Here is a 22923-nt window from a genome sequence, read left to right as displayed (position 1 = left end):
TTCCTGTAAACTGTTTTTAAATACATAAATGTTGTTTTCATTAACTAAAGTTGAAACTGTTATAAAGAGAAATTATGCTTCAAGAGAAAGAATCAAAATGTGTTGTTGCAGAGTTTGTCAAGCACAAATTTTCACCTAACCCCAACCAGAGAAACCATAATTAAATAGAGTGAGAAAAAGACTGAACAGTGAGATGCTATTTGATTTTTCTGTGTTTAACTAATTGGAAGAAAGACTAGTTGCAATTTAGAACAAATAGTGCACATCCATGAGTTTCCACGTTCATTGATATCATCCCCTGTGTTGTGACGACATCCTTTCCACTCCACACTTCCGTCCCCTTGCATGAATCGATCTTTCTGTCAGAAAGAACCTTCTCCAGATATGATGTCTTTGCATATATCTTCGTCTTCTCATCGCTTAGATTGAAGAAAGCAAGATAGATTTCCCCTGAATAGAGATAAAACATCCATAGTTGTAAAACAGTTTATATTAGGATTTGTGAAGTGGGTGAAATTGATCCTATAAAATGGTACTCATGGTTAAGAAATAAGCATTTTTTTTTTCAATTTTGATGCTATGCAGTTGCAGAAAAGAAGAAAATTCTTGTCATCCTCCAGAGTGTTTGCTAAAAGTAGAGACCTTTTCTTCCTGTTGCAGTCCAAGAGCGAATCCCACCAGCCTTAGCCTCATCTGCAAATGACCAATTTGCTTTCACGAGTGATAAATACAAGGAGTGGGGGAAAGGAAGAAAGAAGAAATTAAATTAGTTGTAAAAAGTGGTAAGTGTCTAGAAAAATTCACCTTCAACAAGCTTTACTGTTGCACAAAGACCGGAGTAACTATTTACCATGGTTCCATTGGAGTGCAGTTCCCAGATCTGTAGAACACCAGATGCATCAGTTTTCATTGGAATAAAAAAAATACAAATTGGCTAAGGCATATGATATACTCAAATGGGGTAAAAATAATAATATGCACGTAACGAAGTTGATCCCCAGATTAATTTTCTAATTCTAATCGAGACATGTTGCAAAGGTTACATCACATAAACCTTTTAAAGATTTAGCTAGAGCCACATACAACTCTTGCACATGAAGTATGGAATGTGACATACCTGATTTGAATCCCATCTGCATGGAGAAAATGTTCCTCTCTTGAACTCTTTAGAAGTAACCTTTCGTTTTGGAGAAGCGTCTAAGCAAAATTTCATTCTGTCAGTAGCAACTAGTTGATGTTTCCCTCGATAGTCCTGTTGAGACGTAGTCTCACCATCTCTGTACCAATGCCAATGTAACAATTTCTGTTGTTAACAGCAACACAAATGTTTAAATGGAAGTTGGATAAATGGAAAAGAAAAAGATAAAGCATGATTACAATCTGAGTTTAAGTTCTCTCTTGTTTACGCAGAATGGAGCTTGGTGCTGGTTTTCTACACCCTTTTTCCAGCAGATTGTTTCAAGATATTGGTTATGACTTTCAATAGACCAACCACTCGCCTTTGATTCGCTACAGCCAATCAAACCTAATGAATGTGTATATGATGATGCCTTTGTTCCTTGCTTCGGTCTTTCAGGGTTCTTCAAGTTATTTGAGCTTGTGATATAAGGAAACTGTCATTGCAGTAAAGTGAAATGATTCATGATAAGTAGTATGCCTGATGTGCCTATTTTCCTAATAGAAAATAGATGGCTCACATGCCTCCTTATTATTTGAGCTGAAGAAATTAATCTCAAGCAGGGTAGGATTTGTTATAAGTTCGTAAGTGCTAGCATCGATCTTCCGCACATCCCCACCATACATAAAGGGAGACTTCGCCAAAGACCACAACGTCATCTGTCAAATAAGTATAGGCTCACTCAGTCTATCACAATGCATGTACGCACATCAAAATAGATACACAAATATAAGGGAAAGCAACTCAGATATGTTTCTTTATCAATACCTGTGTCCTTTTTTCTTCAAGATTGAGCCTACTAAACCTGTGTGGACCTTCATTTGAACCTACAGATAAAATAGGGGGGAAGGAAATAACTCTATAATCCATATTCCAACAATTATCTAGGATACACTAGCGTAAACATCTTTTAAGTTTTCTATAGAAAAAGAACTAGCACATCGACAAGAATAAGTATATCTGCAGAGAATGCTCCACACTGCCCGGAGATTGTAGTTCACACCAATGAAGAATAGATAAATGGATCTATAAATATATACTAATAAGTAATAACCAAAGTATGATGGTCATGACATTCATAATGGGCAAATAAAAAAGTAGCATCTCAGTCTCCTTTACCTGGATCAGTTAGCCATCCAAATGGTAGCATGTCCAAATCAGGCCAGGAATTTCCCTTTAGACCTTTTCCTCCTATCATATCAGCTCTAGAAAAATCCCTGGTTACAATTAAATAAAATGAGTTATGTAATATGGCGATGGAACAACAGAGTGTACACGGAGAAGTAGCTTGATTGCAACACACAGTGAAGACTGATAAAAATATCAAAAAACAGAAATATAAACAATTTAATCACCTTGTTACGTCAAAATGAGCCCTGACATCCCCCCAACTATCCCAGTCATCTCCTGTTATTCGATACATGTTGACTAGTCCACTGACATCCTTGGCCATTGCTGGTGTCACACTGGTTCCAGGAGACAGAGAATACACAATAGGGCGATTAAGCTCACTGAGAACCTGGCATGACGCATCGCAGATAAGTTAGCTAAAACAGAGCTGGCAAAATATTATCAACATCTGTTCATGTGAGAATGAGAGAGGTAGGGAATAGGGTAAGAGGGAGACGAAACTGCAGAATACCTCTGACACATAGCTGATTTCATTTAGTTCCAAGTCATCGCCAAACACACAGTCATGTTTCACTGCAAGAACAGCAGAAAATCTATCAGCATCGGTGCCAAAACAAAGGCTTATATATACATACATATAGATTCTCACGAATCATAATGAAAATCAAAACCTACAGTTAAGAGTCCACTATGTCCTTTCTATTGCATTTTTTCCCTACATAAATCCTGAATTAGCACACGAGGGAATATGGATGCTTTAAAGGTTTACAAGTGTGGCCCAAGTAAGTGGACAGTGTTGACATTATCTTTAGTAAAAATGGAAGCTTCTTGATATGATAAATTGCTTGAAGTCTATAGGACCACAAAAATACCAATTCTGTCAGCTAAGTCTACCTATGGAAGAACATTACAACTCGTCACTAACGAAACTAAGGTGAAGATAGTGCAACACATTATTTAAATTCACCATGATTGTTGCGTGAAATGATGCAAGTCATGATAGTTCATAATAAGCAGATTACAAATTAGTAGTCCTAGTACCTAGATCAACACCCCATGCTGCATACTGCGCATAAAGAGATTTCAAAAAAGCTCTCCCAGCTCCTAACTTTGTATTTACACTCATAAAACCGTGAGGCATCCATGCACAAGCCTTTTCTGGGATTGCTATGTCTTTTGCATGCCACACTCGTCCAGATTCTTTATATGCACCTCCCTAGGAGATTGCAAAAAGGAGGAATCAAAGGTCAACAAGAACTTTCAATTAAGTAAACAAAAAATATTCCCATATTCAGCTGGTCGTTTTGCATATATTTTTTTAATAAAGACATTATTTAGGCATCCATCACTACAAATTTCTATGCAGAAATAAAGAAAATAAAATTCAAGTCATAGCAGAAATGCAAAGCACACCTTTGTTGTATCTAAGATAGGGGTGTTTGCGTTGACAGCTTGAGTGCTTATCCCTCTCATAACATGAATCCCAAACTTCAAACCCAAACTATGTACTTTATCAGCTACTTCACTGAAACCCTTCCCACCTGTGGAAGAAGGCCACCTTCCCGGGTCTGGGAGCATCCTTCCCCATTCATCAATCACGTCAAATCCAAGAGAATCGGGATAAGCACCTTTGATTTTCTTCCTATACCAGAGGTAATCCACCACGACAAACTTCAAGAGTTGAAAAGAAATCAGTCTATATCTAACCAAAATACTGCTACCACGGTCAAATCGTCCACAAACTATTGTTCTTTGAAATCTATACCTCATATCCATGAGCCTTGAGACGTTGAGAAACTATTTCAGCACTTTCTAAGAATTCATCTTCAGAAATTGTCCAGCAAAAGGAATCATAAGAATTCCAACCTCTTGGTGGGAGGCTAGCTTGCTGCAGGCCACTCCCAGATATATTTTGAGATGACACACTGAAATGACACACTCAAAGATTAAGCAATGTGATTGAACAGCTTTGGTTTTAATTTAATATACTTTAAATTTATATTTTCTGCAATTAATTTGGACAAAAAACAGAAGTTTGACACTGCTCTAATTGAATCTATGCAGAGTTTCTAGCTTACTTCTCCAAATTAACCGGACTTGGGCTTCCTAAGTTTGACCTCAAGGACCTAAGTCAAAAGTGGTATTATTTTCCGATTTTAAAGGTTATACTTAATACAAGTTTTTTTTTGTAAACAGCTTTTGACAGTTAGCTACCAAATACTACATTTATGGCAACGGATAAAACCAGCTTCTGAAAACCACCCAGCAGTACCAAATCCACCCTAATGTGAGAGAGCCCTCAACCTTCTTGTGTTCATATGATTTGAAGAATAAACAAGAGTGCCCCGAATACAATAAAGTTTTCGTTTATTATTATTTTTAGTTCGAGAGTAAATGCGTAAGTTTTTCCTTTTAGAGTGAGAATTTACACATTCAAACAGACAGAAAACATGAAACTTCTGATGAAGTTTGGATTCATCGACTACGGAGAGGCACAAAACTACACATTCAGCTTGGTAATTCCAAAAATCAGTGGAAAAAGCTTGAATACTCTCTAAATCACTATCACTGTTCACTCACGAGGTAGGTTTCTGTGCACAGATCCACCAGAATAACGAAAGCAGTGTGAATAAGTCATTTTGGCAACCTCCAGAAGCAGGCAATGGCAATGTGAATAAAAAAGCAGAATCGTAATAGGTTCTAGATTCAACTATCCAAGCCTCCAATTAATAAAAAAAACAAGGAAAGAAACCACGCATATCTTAACAATGTAAAAAAATATAGCATAAAGAAGTGAAATGCACAGTAGCAAGAGAAGCAGAAGATTCCATGGTTGCATACCTTGGCAAACAGAGAGAAAGAAGAACCCAAAAGGAGACTAAGCACAGAGAGAAGCACTTCATCATTGCGAGCACATCTGTTCCACCAAACAATGTTCCCACCACAGTTAAATACTTACAAATATCCAACTTCACAGCACATTATTCACCGCAAGAAATTAATTTCTAAAAAACAAATATAAAAAAGAATAATAATAATAATAATAATAATAAAAATAAAATAATGTTAATGCGTTGATGCGTTGGGAACCATAAATGTACACGATGATTAATGATATGATGAAGACATTGAAAGCAACGTATTAGCGGTGACGGTTATCTGTTTTACTTGAATACAGTGGTGGCTTTCTTCGAAAAGAATCGCATTTTGGTTTGTCGCGACCTTGTTTAAGTTTAACCCTCACACTTCACGTTACGCTATGCGCATGATCCCAATTGCAGAGAAGTGAACGTATCTACCACTTCTAAATCTAATGTTGCAATTCATTCAAAATTCGGATGCCCAAGGAACGGTTTCGGTGATTAAAATGTGCACGAAATTTGCAGTGTTGAAAGGGAAATTGGAGATAACAATGGTAGGGGAAGAAAGAAAGAATAAAAAGGTAAAATTTTGACGAGCTTAGAAAGAAGATAATGGGTGAGTTTCACACATGAGGTGTGACAAAACATGACATCTTGTGTCATTTGGTGTCGGACGTGTGTGTAGAAAATTGTGGGGTAGCGCGTGGGCGCAGATTCCTCCGCACAGGACCAGAAACAACTAAAGTAAAAGACATTTCCTTTGTCTTAATTTGCCTCCTAATCTTTGTCCATTCTCCATAATTTCCTAACTCCATTAATTGCTAAAATTCAACTCTCTTAATTTATTCTTATTATTAATATTTCTTTTGAAAACTCTCTATTAATTATTGATTAAAACACACTCCTACTTTACCTCATTTTGTTTTTACCCACCATGTTGCCTTTTTAAAGTTGCCTTTTTAATTCTTAATGAGAAGAAGAAAGCGTGTCTCTTATTATTTGAATCGTGATTTTTCATTTTGTAAGAAATTAAGGAGTATTTAATGATTAGATAATCGATGAAATTTGATAAATATTTATGTAATGGGTAAATGTTTTAATAGGTTTAAAATTATTAAGATTAAATAATGATTAATAATGTTAAGTTATAATATCTTTTTAATCATGATCTATATATTAATCTTGATTCAATTTATCACGATAATATATAAAAAGGTATAATAATTAAGAAAAATATATGTTATTATTATATATTTATTGTTTGTATCGAATGTCAAACAATTTTTTAAACGTCAAACATCTAAATATGTATTTCCGACTGAGAGTTGAAGGTAATCAACAAAGGAGTGAATAAAGTAGAGGCCGACCAAAACAAAGAAGTTAACATAGGAGGAAAGGAAAAATCGGCTCTGACCAAATTAAAAGAGTTAATTGTTCCACTGATGGAAGATTTTCTCAATCCTTTTATATGAGAACACTAACTTGTATCTAACATGTTTCAAAGTTTTATGGAGTGAATTAGTTTTTATTTATTAATTTTTTTAATCTTCACTGCAGTGAAAATATTTTAAAAAAAATCCAAAATTTAAACTAGTATACAATAGTAGTTGGAATATGTATTGATGGATTCAAACGTGTGAAATTAACATACTTGGATACGAAATATTGATGTTATCTATATAAACACCAAAATAAAATTAAAAAAGAACACTAAAAAGTTAACAATGATTTATATAATTAAAAACGTCTATTAAAAATAAACCAAACTTTAAAATAAACTATATCCTTAATCTTACTCTAACAATGTCGAAAGATTTTTAATTTAAAATTAGGATACACTTATAATTTAATTTCAAAAAATAAAAATATGATTTAATCCTTAAAGATATTAAAAATAAAAATTACTCATTGAATATTATAATTTAATAGAAAAATGATTTTGAAAAACTCAAGAACAGAATTTTACATATTAATCACTAAATCATATTTAAGTAACAAAAATGTTTAGCGTTTTATTTATGCAGTCTAAAATACTAGAAAAGGTTTCAGAAAATGAAAACCCATCAAATAGTTGTTACTCAGTGAAAGTAGAATGAAGGACTTATGGGGAGAGTTCTACATAGTTCAACTTTTACGGATAGCGCCACAGAGCACCGTCAAACCGCCCACCGTCCACCGTGACCTCCAAGATTCATCCTACATGATCTTGCCTTCTCTCACTCTCTAATTCACGCAATTCCCATGAATTGAAGAAAATGGGAAAATACAGTGTGCAGGCATTGCTACTGGCGCTCGTTTCCTTCCTTTTACTCATCCTCTTATCCCCATGCATTCCTCAGCCTCAGCAATACCATAATTTTGCTGACAACCGAAATTTCTTTGGTAATTTCTTCTCAAACACTCACTAATCTGGGTTTCAGACTGCAAAGGTTTCATCTTTTGCATGTTTCTTCAGGCATTTCCAATGCTCTAAACGTCCTATCAAATTTCCCATTCATGGTGATTGGCCTCATTGGCCTTGTGCTTTGCAATCGTAGGAACTATTTTAACATCAGGTACTTTCATTTCCTCAACATCAATTCCATTAGCTTGTGTGATTAAGATATGTGCCATTAGTTTGCAAGGTGAACTATGGGGTTGGAGGTGCTTTTATGCTGGTGTCACTTCAGTTGCTTTTGGTTCTTCATACTATCATCTTCACCCAGATGATGCTCGCCTTCTGTGGGACAGAATACCAGTGAGTTTCTCCTCTTCAATTCAAATTTAACGTTTTTTTTTAAACAAAACTAGTATGCTTAAATAATGCTGACATGTTCCATATTCTAGTTTCACAATTTTGATTCTCTGATTATTGTTTGGTTGTTGGAGATGACTGTTGCTTTCGCTTCACTGATGGCAATCCTCATCATTGAAAGGATTGATGTGAGGAAGGGAACATATGCAATTGTAGCTCTGATTATGATGGGCATAATTAGCAATCTGTATTGGAGGCAAGGCTATTTCTCCATTCCTTCTATCTGCATTGCATTATTTGGACATTTATTACTCATAGATCCTTCTGCAGAGTGAGCAAAATTTTTCTTCACATGGATAAAAGGTTGGACAAAAACATGTTGAGAAGAGAATAAGAACATTTTAAAGTGTGAATGAATGAACCAATTTCCTTATAACAGAGAAACATAATCTAAAAACGTGAAGATGAGATATTTTTCTCACCCATTCTTTTGTAATAAAGGTTCTTTGGTGACATCCGTTTATATGTTCTAGCACAAAGTTCATCCTGCATTGCCATACCTCTCATGGCTACTTTTTTGCCTCCAATGTACACGCATTCAACATATTGGCTCTGGGCTTCAGGTTTGTGCTTTTGGTACTGTATGGAAGTTGTTTTGATGTGATGCAATACTGTTTTCAATCACCCTTAATTTCAATTTTGAATTTTGGCAGGATTTTATCTTCTAGCTATGCTCCAAGAGGGTGCTGATAGAGTGATTTATGTATCGACTTTTCATATTGTCAGTGGTCACACACTTAAGCATTTATCTGCTGCAATGGTTCCTGTCATCCTAACACTCATGCTTGCAAAGAGAAGTGTTTACTTGGGGAAGCTTTTGCATGTATGCAACACTTTGCTCCATTCAATACAAAATTTAGTTATATGCAGGTTTTCAAACTAGAATTTCAGTGAAAAAGTGCTAACTTTGGGTCTGTTTTTTTAACTTTAAAAATTGTAAAAAGTAGTAGCAGATAAAAAAACGCGGAAACTATATTTTGTTTTTAAAAAATATAACTTTTTGCTTTTTTATTTCTACTTTTTAAAATAAATTTATCTTAGTAAGCAATTATTTCATTAAAAAATATTTCTGAAGACATTAAATAAAAAGATTCAAATGGGTTTCACTACCCCTTATGGGTTTTTCTAGATTTTAGTTAAAACATCTAATTCAATTTTGACTTAAAACTATACTGAGTTTTTTAACTTTACTTGGATTTAACTCAAATTTTTTTTTAAACTAAAATCTAGTCAAACAAACTATACTATTCGTATTTCCCTTTATGCCATGGATTCCAATTTTAATAAAATAAAACTGAAAAAGGAATTTTGCAATATTTATATTTATTACCAATTTTTGTATTCCTAAAATATATTTGATGTTTATTTTGCACTTGAAATAATTTGATTGAGGCAGTATGCGATTTTTCTACTTTTTTTTATCCTTAAAGCATTCTTCTTTTCTTCTTTTAGCCAACTAAAATTTAGGTATGTTCTGGATATTATGATATCATTTGAATTATTACTTAATTTATAATGGAAAGTACGTGTTTGGTAGTTCCGGAATTATCCGTTTGCAAAGGATATTTTTCTAGTGACTAATTTTGATCTCATGTTGTTGACTTGGTATGTATGTATGCAGGCAAACTCTACTGAACACGAAAAGCATTTATCAGCCTAAGATCAAAGAAGGAGTTGGTCATTCTCTCTCACTAAGAAAAAAAATAGAAAGGATAAATTGCTAAGGGATTTAGTTGTTAGTTGCACACGTTGAAGGAGTTTGATTTGTTAAATGTTTTATGTTAAACTTATTCTGTGCTTTGGGTGTACTAACAATTGTGATACAATAATTAGCTTTTTGTTATTATGGATTCTGATCTTCGATTTATGTATAAAACTATGTATAAACTATGAAAACTCAAAATAACATCATGTGAATTCTTCTTATATATTGTGTATAACCATATATAGTCCACACGATTACCATGGTTTGCTAGCAATTTATAATACCATGTTAGTTTTTTTTTATGTGAGATTATATTACAAACTGATTACACATACGAGATTGGTAATTGTGAGATTTTTTTTCCAACTCGTATGACCCAAATTCAAGTAGGAACGAACAAAGTTCATTAATAAATAGAGTTAATTAAACTGATTCTAAATAAAAATAATAAAACTAAAATATAAAATAGAATCAATTAAGCTGGTACAAAGTGAAATTTAAATTAAACATAAATATAACAAGGTAGAGTAAATGAAATATTATTTCTGAAATTGATTTAATTTATTTGTCGAAATGATAACTTGTAATACGATGACACTTTTGCATTAATTTTATCAATTTTTAAAAATGAAAAAAAAAACAGTAAAAAATGTAACATTAGACTGGTGGCTACAACAAACAAAAACAAGAAAATCAGTCAAAAACGTCTAAAGAAAAATATACTTTATAGGTTCGATGATTGTTATGTAATTGAGGTGTTATTGCATGTTTGGTTATTACTTTACTATTGTTTTGCCTACACTACCACGCCTTGCTGGCATGGGGAGTTCATCCTCTCCCATTAAACATAATTGTTACTCAAGTTTGAAAAAAAAAATCATTTATTTCATCTAATGTTTATGTGTCTGATTTTTTTCGGTATTTTTCTATGACTGGTACATAATTTTATAATATTTTGCTATAGTTTTTCGATTGCTTATATTTCATTTGGTTGTGCCCTTTCATAATGGCTATACATTCTAAATGGCGATTTATGTTAAAATCGAGCTTAGGGGTAAAAAGAAGTTTATTTATGACATAATAATTAATGGGTGCCATAAATTAATTTATTTATAATGGACTGTGAGTTTAATAAAAGTATCTCTCATATATATGATGTAACCATGTACCTTTGATTTAATTGGACATTCACATTGTGTTTAATGGAATGCACCAATATTCAAACAGAATTAAACTCCAAGAATAATACATCATTTGAGACAACAGTGGCTATATCTATACAAGAACAAGCTGAAGCATTGTAATAAAGTTAACTTTGCCTTATAAGGTTTCTACCTATCCTACATTACAATGACCTTTCTCATCAACCTCAACAGCAGCAGTGATGATATCATCATCTGAAATCAGCCTAGGATGAACATTCAGATCTCTTCAATGTGAAACCTTCCTACTCAATCTCCCCCAACCATTTTCCTTAGAAGGGAGGCAATTTTCTGATCCAGCATTAGAGAAAGAAAAAGGTGGAACAACCCCACCTGCAAGTGCCTTATGAAAAATTCCAAAGTCCAAATCATATTCCTCAACTCTCCGGGGATGAAGCCCCACATCAACCTGCATTGTTTCCACGTTCTTCACCTCTTCTTCATCCCCCACCAACACTTCCTTGTGAGAAAGAGCAACCCAAAACTCCTTAGGCTCTTCATCCTCAACCACACCAACAATCTCCCCAGTTGCCCTCTCATATCGAACAACCTGAGCAGCTGCATAACGTGCCTTGCAACACATCACCGTGCCACACTCATTCCCAACCCACACGTACAAAGTAGAAGGAACATGCACAATAAACGCCCCACGCGAATCGAGCGCGTGGGCGCAAGGGTGGTTAACGGTCTTAGGAACAAGGTGAAGAGGGTCGTAGGCAGAATGAGGAGCCATCCTATACATTCTCAGCACGGAACTAGGACTCGGGGGCATAGCATGCACGCGCTTCTGACACTGCAATAGCTGACAGGCGAAACCCATGTTCGGATTGGTGATGCCACGCGCGTTCTTCACCAGGTGAAACGCGTCCTCGAAGCTCTGGCTCTCCCTCCACATGAGATACGCGATGACCAAGGAGGTCGAACGCGACACGCCCTGGCAGCAGTGCACGAGCACGCGCCCACCCTGTTGTCGGACATCCTCGAAGTAATCGAAAACGTCGTAGAGAATGCTGGTGATGTCCTCCGAGGGACTGTCCCGCAGCCATAGCGTTTGGTAGACGAAGTTGCTTTTGAAATACTCGGGGCAAACGAACCCCACGCAATTCAGCACGTGCGTTATCCCGTGCCGCCGCAAAACCTCCTCGTTCTTTGCCACCGTGTCACTCCCCAAGTACACGTGCTCCGCGATTTTTGAACATTCCTTGTCGAAGAAAGCCAACTTGTCTCTCCCAAGCTGAAAAACATGACCCGAACCCGAACCCAAATTTGCTGATCCTTTGGTGGACCCTCTTGGGGTCAGTGGCGGAAGCCAATCCTCGAGATCGTCGCTGCCGGCGCTCGGCCACTCCTTCACACTGTGTTTTCTGATGCAAAGAGGCTGAAGGGATCGCGGCGGTTTCCGGGTCACCGGAGTCTGGTCGGTCCAGGAAACTGATCTGGAATGTGCTCTCCAGTGAACACCGGTTTCCGCGTTGTTACTGTCTTCTCCCAACATGGGTAATCGACAAGACGCAATTTTTTTAACTGGGTTTCAAAAACACTGACAGAAGTAATAATGGGTTGAAAGCAAAAGCTTTAGAAAGAGTAAATGGAAAATGGAAAATGTTGTGTTTGCTGCTAGTTCGAGTTTTTCTCACCTGAACTGATTGATTGTGTCCCAGTCTCTGACTCAGTTCCGTTTTCTTATAGAGAGTAAAATTGAAACAGAGATATTTAGATAGGGATGAATGAAAATGAATCTTGCAGAGAAGGAAACCAAGAAGCAGAAGGAGGTAAAGAAGAATTTGGAGTTTGCAGAAATGGAAAAAAAGGTAGGACTTTATGGTCATGGTCTTTCAATTTGACCAAAAAGTGCCACCTCATTTTGAGACACTTTTTTCTCAAATATAATAACAATAACGTGCCTCTTTAAAATCTTCATTTATTGTCACACATTTTTTTAATTGACTTCTTTTCTTCCCAATTAATTATGTTACCAGTTTTAATATAAATATAAAGGTTCAATTTAATTGTGCACTAAAAACCTGTGAAGCAAGTCCCACGGAATTTAATTTTTGTTCTGTTTGTCTATTTATATATATATTGTGTTTCTGAAACAGTTTAAATATTTTAGGTTATTCTAATCTCCTAGTCAAACTATATTAATTTTTCTTTATCAGTAGATGTTACAATGAAAAAAAAGTTTGACCCACCTAATACTGGATGTTTGTTCTAGAATATGGATTTTAATTCATTTTTTCTATTATCTGTAGAATTCTTTTTATGCTATCACTTTGTTAGTATATCATTAAAATATATCATATTTCTTTTGTGGAATTATCAATGCATACTTCGACTGAAATACGCGCATAAAGTTAGAAAAAAAGTAACATTAAATCAGATACCACTTTTTTTTAAAAAAATATTATTATTTTTTCTAATATAATATTATATTAATAAGGAAAAAATATATTATTAAACTTGGTCTTCGAGTTTCTTATACAAATTCCTTGAAACTAATTAAATTTAATTTGACCGTGATTTAATATTTGGTTAAATAACGATAATTAATAAGAAAAATATGATAGTAAAGGATTTTTATTTTTTTTTCATATTCACTGTCAAAGTTTTCAATTCAAAGTTTGCATATTCACTATCAAAGTTTTCAATTCAAAGAAAAATATGATAGTAAAGGAACTTTTTTTTGCATATTTTTTTGCATATTCACTATCAAAGTTTGCATATTTAACTGGTCCGTTCAATTTCTAATATGGTAATGACGTTTCATGAAAAATAATAATGAAGAAATATAATAATAAAACTACCATCGTTTCATACAAAAATGTGCAAAAAATAATCCCATTTTGTTATTTTTAGTTTAAACTTTTCGTAGTGTTAATCAAATAAATCAATAAAATGTATCAAACTTAATAGTAAAATAAGCAAAAAAAATTACATTGTAGTATTTATGAAATAATGACAATTAATTAGTAAAATGTGCTATTAGAACGACAATGGCACGTCTTTTATAAGCGACAAAAATATAAAAAGTACATTCAATATTTACCAGTCTAAGAATAAATTTAATTGAAAAATATTATTTAAATAATTATTTTTAAATATATTACTATTATATATTAAAAAACTATTACATGAGGTACATTCAATATATGTGATTATAATTATAATATTTTTTTAAAAGTAAATTACTTAAAATATTTTTAAGGTAATTAATTTCATTTGGATATGATAAAATGTATATGTTATATCAGAAAAAATTATATATAGAGAACAACTCATATGAAAATAATCATAAATTTACAGATTTGATAAAATAATTTATTTTAAAAAATATTTTTAATTTTCAGTTTTTCTTTCAATTATATATTTGAATTTATTTTTTTATCACAAAAAAAATATAAGTTAAATTATTGTTCTTTTAAATATTATGGTTATTAAAACTTATAGTTAAAATAACTTATTTAAATAAATCTTTACAATTTTCGGTCTTTACATTCTATAAAAATGTTAAATATTTATTAAAGTGGTGCTATTAATTAGGTGATTAACCAAAGACAGTGGTTAAATATTTAGAATTTAGATTTAGGTAAAACATATTTATAAATGTGTTCCAATTAACCATTTTTTTAACCACTGTGAGTGATAACATAATTCATTTATCCATTATTTATAGTGTTGCTCTATAAAAAAAAAATTATTCAATTCATTGATTAGAAAAATATAAAAAAATATATCAAATTAAATATATCCATTTATTTTTATGAAAGGTTAATAATTTTCTATTACTTCACAAAATCCATTATCTTCCTATCAACAAATAATGGATCAAAGTTAATTTAACTAATTTTTTCATCATTAAATGTTTCTTAAATTTATCTTTATAAATGTTTTAGAAAATATAGTTTTAAAATTGATTTACAACAAATATTTTTGAAAACTTTTAAAAAATATTATTTTTATGTTACCATGAGCTAGAAACTGTCAGATAAAGACAACCTTAAAATCTTTTAACGAACCAAGTACATACCATACATTATAAATTTTTATTTTATAAAAGTTCTTGAATACATTACATGTGTTTATTTTATTAAAAGTATTAAAAAACAACATCTCAAATTTGATTGAATCTTGATTCAATCGATTTTTTTTTTAACATCTTTTAGTTTGACTGGTTATTAATAAATAATAAGATATGATTTGGACGTTTTAAGAGCTTCGATAACATCTTGTGTTTCTCAAGGAAAGTGTGCATCTACCTACTTAAGAAAGTGACGTAAAAGTTTGTGCATTTGTAAGAATTTTCTCATCATTTTATGTTGAAACATCCACTTTTGTGTCTAATGTATGGCGACGTGACGTTTATTATTATATAGTGTGAGCTCCACTGACTTTTTCTTTTAATTTTTTTCAACATGTTGAATTCAAGAATCAATTTTAATTATAATACATTTTTCTCTGATTTTTATTTTTTTTCTTGCGTTAATTTGAGATATGAATTGTATTAGTGCATATGTATGATCAGAGACAAAGAGATAAATTTATATTAGATTAGATTAGTACTTTATGTGTTTAGTTTGTAAATTTGGTGGTATCCTATGAGTAAATTTGAACTTTTATAGTTTTTTTATGTTTTGAGTGCAACTTCTTAAACAACAAAAAAGTTAAGGCAATGAAACTATCTTTATAATAATTTTGTACTTTAGATCTGTTTATAAAACTGGATAACTACTGAAATAATGTCCTTTTAAGTTTCAATTGAATTTGAAAATCAATTGATAAACTTTGTGTATGTAAACATTGGAGTAACAAATTTGAACATTTAACAATAATGTTTAGTTTAAGTGGGTACACGTGTAAGTTAGAGTGTAAACCATGTTGTTAATTATATTGAGGTTTAAGGCTTATTAGGATAGTTGATATTACTTGTTTTAATTGATGTATTCTTAGATTGATTTAGAGTATTTGTTGGTTTTGCTTTTGAAGTTATGTTAATTTGAATAATAGTGTAAGTTTTTTGTTTTTTTGTTTTAGATTTGAATTGAAATGTATTTTTAAGTTTCTCTAGTGTTATTATTGTTTTATTTTGATTAGAAATTGGAGATAAAATGAAAGAATGATAAAATTAAGATTGTTTGGATTAAGTAAATAGAGTAAAAAATAAAATAAAAATTATGAAAGTGGGAGAATAATTTAATAAATATAATAAAAATTAAAAATTATAATTAATTAATAGTTTTAATTTTATTATTACTGATATTATTTATCATTATTATTCATTATTTATAATTATTTTATTATAGTTATTATTTCATAAATTATTGATAATATTTTTTTTATATAATTATCACTTTATACATTTATTAATATTTGTATTGTTTTAGTAATTATTATTATTATTTATATTATATACATAATTATATTTATTTTATTATAGTATAAATATAAAATTAATTAATTAATAATATAAAAATATAATATATATTTAACAGTGGTCTCCTAACAAATCTTTACATAAAACTTTACATATTTGCAAATAGGGAATAATCAACTTTTTTTTGTCTTGTTTTTTTGGGTTTTATTAAATATTTATTCCTTGATTTTTGCACTATTTATGCGCTTGCAAAAAGTTAAATGACAAATTGTTAGTAAGATGACAATTTTGTACGGATATTAAGGCTCAAATTACACAATTTGAGTTGAAATGATAGAAACATAAAATGTTTAAAGGAGGTGAATTTTTTGCATTCTAAATTTGCTGGTTTAAGATTAGTTTAACAATTCTCAATCTATGAACAAAGGTGATGATTCCTTTAAACACATCATTTTAAATAAATATGATGATTTTAACTTGGTTCACAAATCCTTCAAAGGTCTTGGACATATAAAAGGAGATAAAAATACACACTAAGAGTTTATACTTTCAACATGTTATTTTCAAGGTCACATGCTTCTGTAACTACTCATATATGTCACTTTCAAAAGTATACATAAATATTGTAACAATTTCAGATGTTCTTTTCTTTGATCAAGGAACATGTGCTTATTCACATGTCTCTATTTACAAGGGTTTACTACGTGATAAACAATATTAAGAAATTAATTGGATTAATCATAAAATTAGTAAAACATAAGTGTAATCATGAGCTTAATAAAATTTATTTTCACACAAGTATCCAATATTTCTTTTGTGTTCACACTAACAAATTATTTTCATATCTTCACATTGATTGAAAGTTTATTTGTAAACCTTTCTTAAAATTGTTTTACTTTTATTTTGACTATTACCGGGAAGAATTCCTTTAAGTAGCAAATCCAATTTCTACTTATCATTTGAAACTCCATTTAAAGGTAATACGTTTTTCTTAATTTATTTTTTCTTTTCTTTTACAACTTATTCATGTTTCTTCGTTATTTTTCTTATATGTCTCAAACTTTTGTAATTATATATATATATATATATATTCATGTGTTAATTGAGTTTTCTAACACTTCATTAATTAATAAAAATTCATTCATCCTTCTAAGGATTATAACCGCTATATAATATTTTTTAATATCTTTTTATATTTAAATCTATCTTTAATATATATAATTTATACAATAAATAAATTTGGACTTTGGTAAGTCTTTGACTCATCATATAAATGAACCACATAGAGGTTGGTAGGCTAATCTATTACTCTCACTGAATTTGTAAACTTGTCATCCTTAAGTAACTTTTATAAAAAATAGTGTGTTGACAACTTTACAATAGATTACTGTTAGAAAAATAAATATTTTTTTATTAAAATAAAATAATTTTATAATTATATCGTGGTATATTACAATTATAAATTGATGTTTTTTGTATTAATGTAACATTTTCCTAATAAAAATAATCAAAGATTTATAATAACTTGAATTTTTAATACAAAATATAAAACATTTAAAATATAATTATGGCTTTAGTTTTTTTTTTTATATATATACCATAAATAAATACAAGTAAAAAGAAGATATAAGTGTATAAAATACAAAATTATTATAAATATTACTGACAATCTATGAAAGAAATAATGGATGACATATCAAAGTCTTATTAAATTTTTTACATAAACTATATTGGATAACTTACAAAATAAACTAAAAGCATATTATGGATTATAGTATATGATTATAAATTATTTCAAACATTTTCATAAACACAACCTAAGTCTGAATAAAGTATTCATAAGTTTTTTGGAAAAGGACTTGAGTGCACATAAAATGAAAACCCGTTTTCCTTTTGTATAGTCACACAACAAAAACTAACATTTGTTAAAATATTTTTTTTGTAAAGTGGATTTCATCAGTGGAAGTAGCAGTGATCCAATATAGGTGTAGCAGCTTCTAATTTAGTTGTTGATGTAGCTATGCATTACATGAACCCAAGTTCGTAGCAGCCCCAAAACCTGCCAGTGCCAGCCCAATTTGAATGGTTCACCAAGCGTAAGAAACACATGCACAAACAGTTGGCGTGCCTCTTCATAACTTTAGTTGCTGCGTTCATAATTCATAACGTGGAATGAAGGAATGAATCGGAGTTTGGTTTGGGCGTTGCTGCTGCTATGCCTGTGGAAACCCCTGAATCTGATATGTATCAGAGCAGCATTGGCGCACACCGCCTCGCGTACCGCTCTCACATATCCAAGTTGGTAAAAGCCGGTCTCATAAACCACGCCATCCACCTGTTCGACCAAATGACCCAATCCAATTGCCGCGTCTTCAGCGTCGACTACAACCGCTTCATCGGCGTCCTCCTCCGCCACTCCCGCCTCCACCTCGCCCACCACTACTACCGCCGCCACGTCATCCCTCGTGGCTTCTCCCTCCTCCCATTCACCTACTCCCGCTTTATCTCCGCCCTCTGCTCCGCTCCCAACAACCTCCCCCTCATCCACGACCTCCTCCTCGACATGCACGCTCTTGGCTTCGTCCCCGACATTTGGGCCTTCAACACTTACCTCAGCTTCTTGTGCCGCCACAATCGCTTAGAAACCGCCCTTGAACTCTTCCACTCCATGCCCTCCGAGGGGAGAGAGCCTGACGTTGTTTCTTACACTATTATAGTTGACGCGTTGTGCAAAGCTCAACGCTACGACGAGGCTGCTAGGGTTTGGCGTGGTTTGACTGGCAAAGGGTTGAGCCCTGATTTCAAAGCCTGTGTTGCTCTTGTTGTTGGATTGTGCGGTGGGGGGCGCGTTGATTTGGCCTATGAGCTTGTTGTTGGTGTGATCAAGGGTGGGGTGAAGGTTAATATCTTGGTTTACAATGCTTTGATTGATGGGTTTTGTAGGATGGGAAGGGTTGATAAGGCGATGAAGATTAAAGCGTTTATGAGCCGCAATGGGTGTGTGCCGGATTTGGTTACTTATAATACACTGTTGAATTACTGTTGTGACGAGGGGATGCTGGATGAGGCCTTGCGGTTGGTGGAGACGATGGAGCGGAGCGGGGTGGAGCCGGATTTTTATAGCTACAATGAGCTGTTGAAGTGTTTTTGCAAGGCTAATATGGTCGACAGGGCTTATTTGATGCTGGTTGAGAGGATGCAGACCAAAGGGATGTGTGATGTTGTTTCGTATAATACTCTTATCACAGCATTCTGCAAGGTGCGCCGTACTAGGAGAGGTTATGAGTTGTTTGAGGAGATGTGTGGGAAGGGAATTAGGCCAGATATGGTGACGTTTAATATACTTATAGATGCCTTTCTAAGAGAAGGAAGTATCCAAGTGGTTAAGAAACTGCTTGATGAAATGACAAGGTTGGGCATTCTTCCTGATCGTATATTCTATACTGCAGTAGTTGATCATCTGTGCAAGACTGGGAAGGTTGATACGGCTGATAGTGTTTTCCGTGACATGGTGGAGAATGGGGTAAATCCGGATGTAATCTCTTACAATGCCCTTGTAAATGGATTCTGTAAGGCTTCTAGAGTTATGGATGCCATGCGTCTATATGATGAAATGCAGAGGAATGGTTTGTACCCTGATGAGGTAACTTTCAAGTTGATAGTTGGAGGGCTTATAAGGGGGAAAAAACTTTCACTGGCATGTAGGGTTTGGGATCAGATGATGGAGAAAGGCTTAACACTTGACAAACATCTTTCCGAGACTCTAGTAAATGCCATTCAATCAAGGGATGGTGCATGAACATGGCTCTAGCTTAGGTTTTTATCCTCTCAAATTCATCACATTTTTCTTTCAAATGGGAAACCTGACATAAAACATTTTCTCTGGATACAATGCACCAAAGCTTAGCAAACTCACCTCAAACATTTTCTGCAGGTAATGACATCTGGAAATTGGTTTGTCCTACTTTTATGATGCCCATGCATGGTGCAACCTCATATACCTTTATGTGTATCTATGCTCCCAAATACTCTGTGCTGTAACACTATTAACTCACACACCAGCTTCTTGTAAAGGATCCAGACTGAGTGCAGTGCTGTAATGGTTTCTTGCTACCAATGGAAGTAATGGCTTCTTAGACCTTTTTATGGATCAGTATCCAAGTTTTGTTTCATAGTTTCAGCAGACTATTCACTTGGCGGATTGTATTTGTCAATACAAAATGAAGCATTCAATTATTTTTGGGCAATTGTTATACATGGAGGGCTATGGCTTTGTTTCTCACTTAGCACAACTAATATTAGTAATTGATGATTTGGTTGGAATCAGTCTAGCTGCCTATTCAAATCCCAATTTTTTCTTCTGAGGTCATGTTGAAGAGGCAGGCTTGAGTTATTCTTATGTTGTCTTGATGCTATTTGAGTAAATCTTTGACCAGTGACAGCTCAATTCAGACTGATTCATGCCCAGCCTTTGTATGGCAGAAACATCGATTATGAACGCCTTATGTCATTTTATGGTTCTAACTATTATGGTCCTGTTTCATCAAGATGAAGTTGGTGGTTGCAGAGCATAATTTGAACTTTGAAGATATGCATTTATTGGTGATTTCATCTTGTTATGACTAGCGCCTTGGTCCTTGTGCCCATCCTAGTGAATTGTTGAACAATAAACTCAGGTTTCATACCATTGTGGAACTTTTTTGTTGACACACAGACGATCAGCTTCTTATCATTTGGGTATATGTCTGGACATATGTAACTTAGTGGAGAATTGTGGGTGCGGAAAAAAGATTCAATAGGTAGCCTTGTTAGGCTTCAAGATTCAAATTTATTAGATTCTGAAAAACTGAGACTGGCACAAATTATATATGGCTTCTAAGATTTGGATTAGCATACAAGGATACATAATTGTAGGATTATACATTTATATAAAATTTTACATGTTTGACCTTTATTAGCATTGTTTTCTGGTAAATTATTATGATGCTTGTGCCTGTGTCTGCAGCATGGAACTTCAGGCTTCTCTAAAGAAATGTTACTGTGATCATTACAATTATTCAAAGTATGTTTCTACTCCTTTAATTTCAGCACATTCATTTATTAGAGAGCTATGACATTCAATGTGATTTTGTCCACCTTTGCCCGTGCTCACCCCAAATGGAACAAAACAAACAAAATATTGTGAGAAAAAAATGGATGTATGAATCATTTAAAGGTTGCATAGTGTTTCAGAAGGCTGTTGAGAATCAATGGAGACTGACTGGAAACTGCCATATCTTAACTTATTTGGTAAATTTTCACATTTGTTAGTGGACAGCTTTATAGTGCATTTATGCGAGAGACAATTATATTAAAATAACACTTTCTGCAGTTGTTACATTTAGTTAGATAATATCACGGTGCCGTATTCTCTGTAGTTGTATTGAACCTAAGGAATTAGTACATGTTTTCACTGCAACTTTGATTATTTATGTTTGATTTGGGAAGGTGGGGGCAGGGGTGATATGATATATGGTATTAGTCTATGAAACAAAATAAGTGTATGATATTAATGTACCCTAGTTCATTGCATGCTGGTATCTCCTTGTCAATAGATTCTACCGTAGACAATGTTGAACCTTGGAACAGATTAGCTGAAGGACAACTACAACCAGCACAATAAGCAATTTGCAGATTGGTTTGATTCACAACCAGAGAAGAAATATACGTTAAGGGGGCTAAGAGAAAGTGCTGGTGAAGGACATAAGTCAGGATAATTGATGATTTCCAGATGGAAGTGAATAATCTAGGATCATCATCTTGACTATGTATTAATCAAAGATTTTCATTTCCAGATGGAGTCCAATGTGGTATCCCAAGTTCTTCATAACACATTATTACACAAATTGTAGAAATTCCTAACCAGCTCCACTTCTAATATAATCCCAGGTCATCAAAATGAAATTGGGCTTGAACTTGTGTGAATATATGATATAAGGAAAAGAAATAGATTCTTTTCCTGCAGTATTGAACATCATCAGACCGGGAATAATCAATTGCTAGGTTTGTTGTCAAAGTTTTGTGACAAATTTACAGATGAAACTATCTATCTTCTGCCTGTAAATTCTCAATTGTAACAATGTTTGATTTCCTGCATTGTTGCAGGCTTCTCGCTGAATTTCTATTCAATCCATTTTCAGTTGAAGTTTTTTACTTTTTAGATACTTTGCATTTGAGTTCTATACTTTCTTTGACTTCCATTGCTTTAATGTTGGCTTCTAAAGAATATCAAAATCATTTCTTCATTCTGTTGTAATTTCTTTTGTTTAGATCATCTAAAACATTGGTACTTCATTTTCTTAGTTAGATCATACTGTTTGTAGGCACACATTGGGTACAGTTGAGCACTTATAAGTTTTTTCTTTAAAGAATTAAGTTGGCGGTTCATCTTATTAACGAGCTAGATAATTTCATTACAATTTTTTTTTTACTTTTTTCAATTAAAATAACATTTCCCCGAAATTTTCCCATTTTTATTTATTTATTAATTCAATCAAACCTATTTATTTTGTGAAATACGGGATATAAATTTATTATAAATGTTATCATAACAATCTGCAGGTATTTTTTTGTGTTATTTATGTCCTGTTTTGAACTGTATGTCTTAGAAAATTACATTACCGTCCACATTACCGATTTTGTA

General features: G+C 32.9%; 4 protein-coding genes across 8 annotated transcripts; 2 read left to right on the top strand and 2 right to left on the bottom strand.

Annotated features, from left to right (window-relative positions):
• Positions 1 to 59: 59 nt before the first annotated feature.
• Positions 60 to 5900, bottom strand: LOC137812357 (uncharacterized). The gene is made up of 15 exons (XM_068614301.1): positions 5477 to 5900; positions 5150 to 5225; positions 4074 to 4233; positions 3722 to 3979; positions 3350 to 3524; positions 2820 to 2881; positions 2533 to 2696; positions 2297 to 2394; positions 1946 to 2004; positions 1702 to 1836; positions 1378 to 1613; positions 1118 to 1277; positions 805 to 880; positions 643 to 693; positions 60 to 450 (listed from the first exon to the last, which is right to left on the bottom strand). Exons 2-15 carry the CDS (start codon positions 5212 to 5214, stop codon positions 236 to 238), a joined length of 1914 nt encoding a protein of 637 aa, XP_068470402.1. The 5' UTR covers positions 5215 to 5225; positions 5477 to 5900; the 3' UTR covers positions 60 to 235.
• Positions 5901 to 7223: 1323 nt separating this feature from the next.
• LOC137812356 (uncharacterized) lies at positions 7224 to 9889 on the top strand. The gene is made up of 7 exons (XM_068614300.1): positions 7224 to 7551; positions 7625 to 7724; positions 7786 to 7906; positions 8038 to 8159; positions 8405 to 8526; positions 8617 to 8786; positions 9585 to 9889. The coding sequence occupies exons 1-7, from the start codon at positions 7425 to 7427 to the stop codon at positions 9621 to 9623; spliced, it is 801 nt and encodes a 266-aa protein (XP_068470401.1). The 5' UTR covers positions 7224 to 7424; the 3' UTR covers positions 9624 to 9889.
• A 932-nt stretch (positions 9890 to 10821) lies between these two features.
• On the bottom strand, positions 10822 to 12676 carry LOC137812355 (protein-tyrosine-phosphatase MKP1-like). 2 transcript variants are annotated; one of them, XM_068614299.1, is made up of 2 exons: positions 12508 to 12676; positions 10822 to 12394 (listed from the first exon to the last, which is right to left on the bottom strand). In XM_068614299.1, the coding sequence occupies exon 2, from the start codon at positions 12363 to 12365 to the stop codon at positions 11100 to 11102; it is 1266 nt and encodes a 421-aa protein (XP_068470400.1). In that variant the 5' UTR covers positions 12366 to 12394; positions 12508 to 12676; the 3' UTR covers positions 10822 to 11099. The 2 variants fall into 2 exon arrangements, with proteins under 2 accessions (XP_068470400.1, XP_068470399.1); XM_068614298.1 differs by having other exon boundaries at positions 10822 to 12410; positions 12508 to 12673.
• A 5467-nt stretch (positions 12677 to 18143) lies between these two features.
• On the top strand, positions 18144 to 22440 carry LOC137812353 (pentatricopeptide repeat-containing protein At1g13040, mitochondrial). 4 transcript variants are annotated; one of them, XR_011081249.1, is made up of 4 exons: positions 18250 to 20057; positions 20176 to 21040; positions 21247 to 21303; positions 21836 to 22440. XR_011081249.1 is itself a non-coding variant. In XM_068614297.1 (2 exons), exon 1 carries the CDS (start codon positions 18457 to 18459, stop codon positions 20038 to 20040), a length of 1584 nt encoding a protein of 527 aa, XP_068470398.1. In that variant the 5' UTR covers positions 18144 to 18456; the 3' UTR covers positions 20041 to 20057; positions 20176 to 22440. The 4 variants fall into 4 exon arrangements, 1 of the variants encoding a protein (XP_068470398.1); XR_011081248.1 differs by having other exon boundaries at positions 18144 to 20057; positions 20176 to 21303; XR_011081250.1 differs by having other exon boundaries at positions 18256 to 19884; positions 20176 to 21303.
• Positions 22441 to 22923: the final 483 nt, after the last annotated feature.

This window comes from Phaseolus vulgaris, chromosome 2 (assembly GCF_000499845.2).
Source record: "Phaseolus vulgaris cultivar G19833 chromosome 2, P. vulgaris v2.0, whole genome shotgun sequence".
In the NCBI taxonomy this organism is placed as follows: Eukaryota; Viridiplantae; Streptophyta; class Magnoliopsida; order Fabales; family Fabaceae; genus Phaseolus; species Phaseolus vulgaris.
Note: the sequence above shows the minus strand (reverse complement) of the source record. Positions and strands in the feature narration are given on the sequence as shown.

Excerpts from the sequence above, each read along its gene's own strand:
- LOC137812355 (XM_068614299.1), bottom strand. The coding sequence starts at position 12,365 with ATGTTGGGAGAAGACAGTAACAACGCGGAAACCGGTGTTCACTGGAGA.
- LOC137812357 (XM_068614301.1), bottom strand. The coding sequence starts at position 5,214 with ATGATGAAGTGCTTCTCTCTGTGCTTAGTCTCCTTTTGGGTTCTTCTT. Across the intron at positions 2,697-2,819 it reads AAATCAGCTATGTGTCAGAG|GTTCTCAGTGAGCTTAATCG; the intron begins GTATTCTGCAGT and ends GCGTCATGCCAG. Across the intron at positions 1,837-1,945 it reads TTGAAGAAAAAAGGACACAG|ATGACGTTGTGGTCTTTGGC; the intron begins GTATTGATAAAG and ends CTTATTTGACAG.
- LOC137812353 (XM_068614297.1), top strand. The coding sequence starts at position 18,457 with ATGCCTGTGGAAACCCCTGAATCTGATATGTATCAGAGCAGCATTGGC.
- LOC137812356 (XM_068614300.1), top strand. The coding sequence starts at position 7,425 with ATGGGAAAATACAGTGTGCAGGCATTGCTACTGGCGCTCGTTTCCTTC. Across the intron at positions 7,552-7,624 it reads TGACAACCGAAATTTCTTTG|GCATTTCCAATGCTCTAAAC; the intron begins GTAATTTCTTCT and ends ATGTTTCTTCAG. Across the intron at positions 7,725-7,785 it reads AGGAACTATTTTAACATCAG|TTTGCAAGGTGAACTATGGG; the intron begins GTACTTTCATTT and ends ATGTGCCATTAG.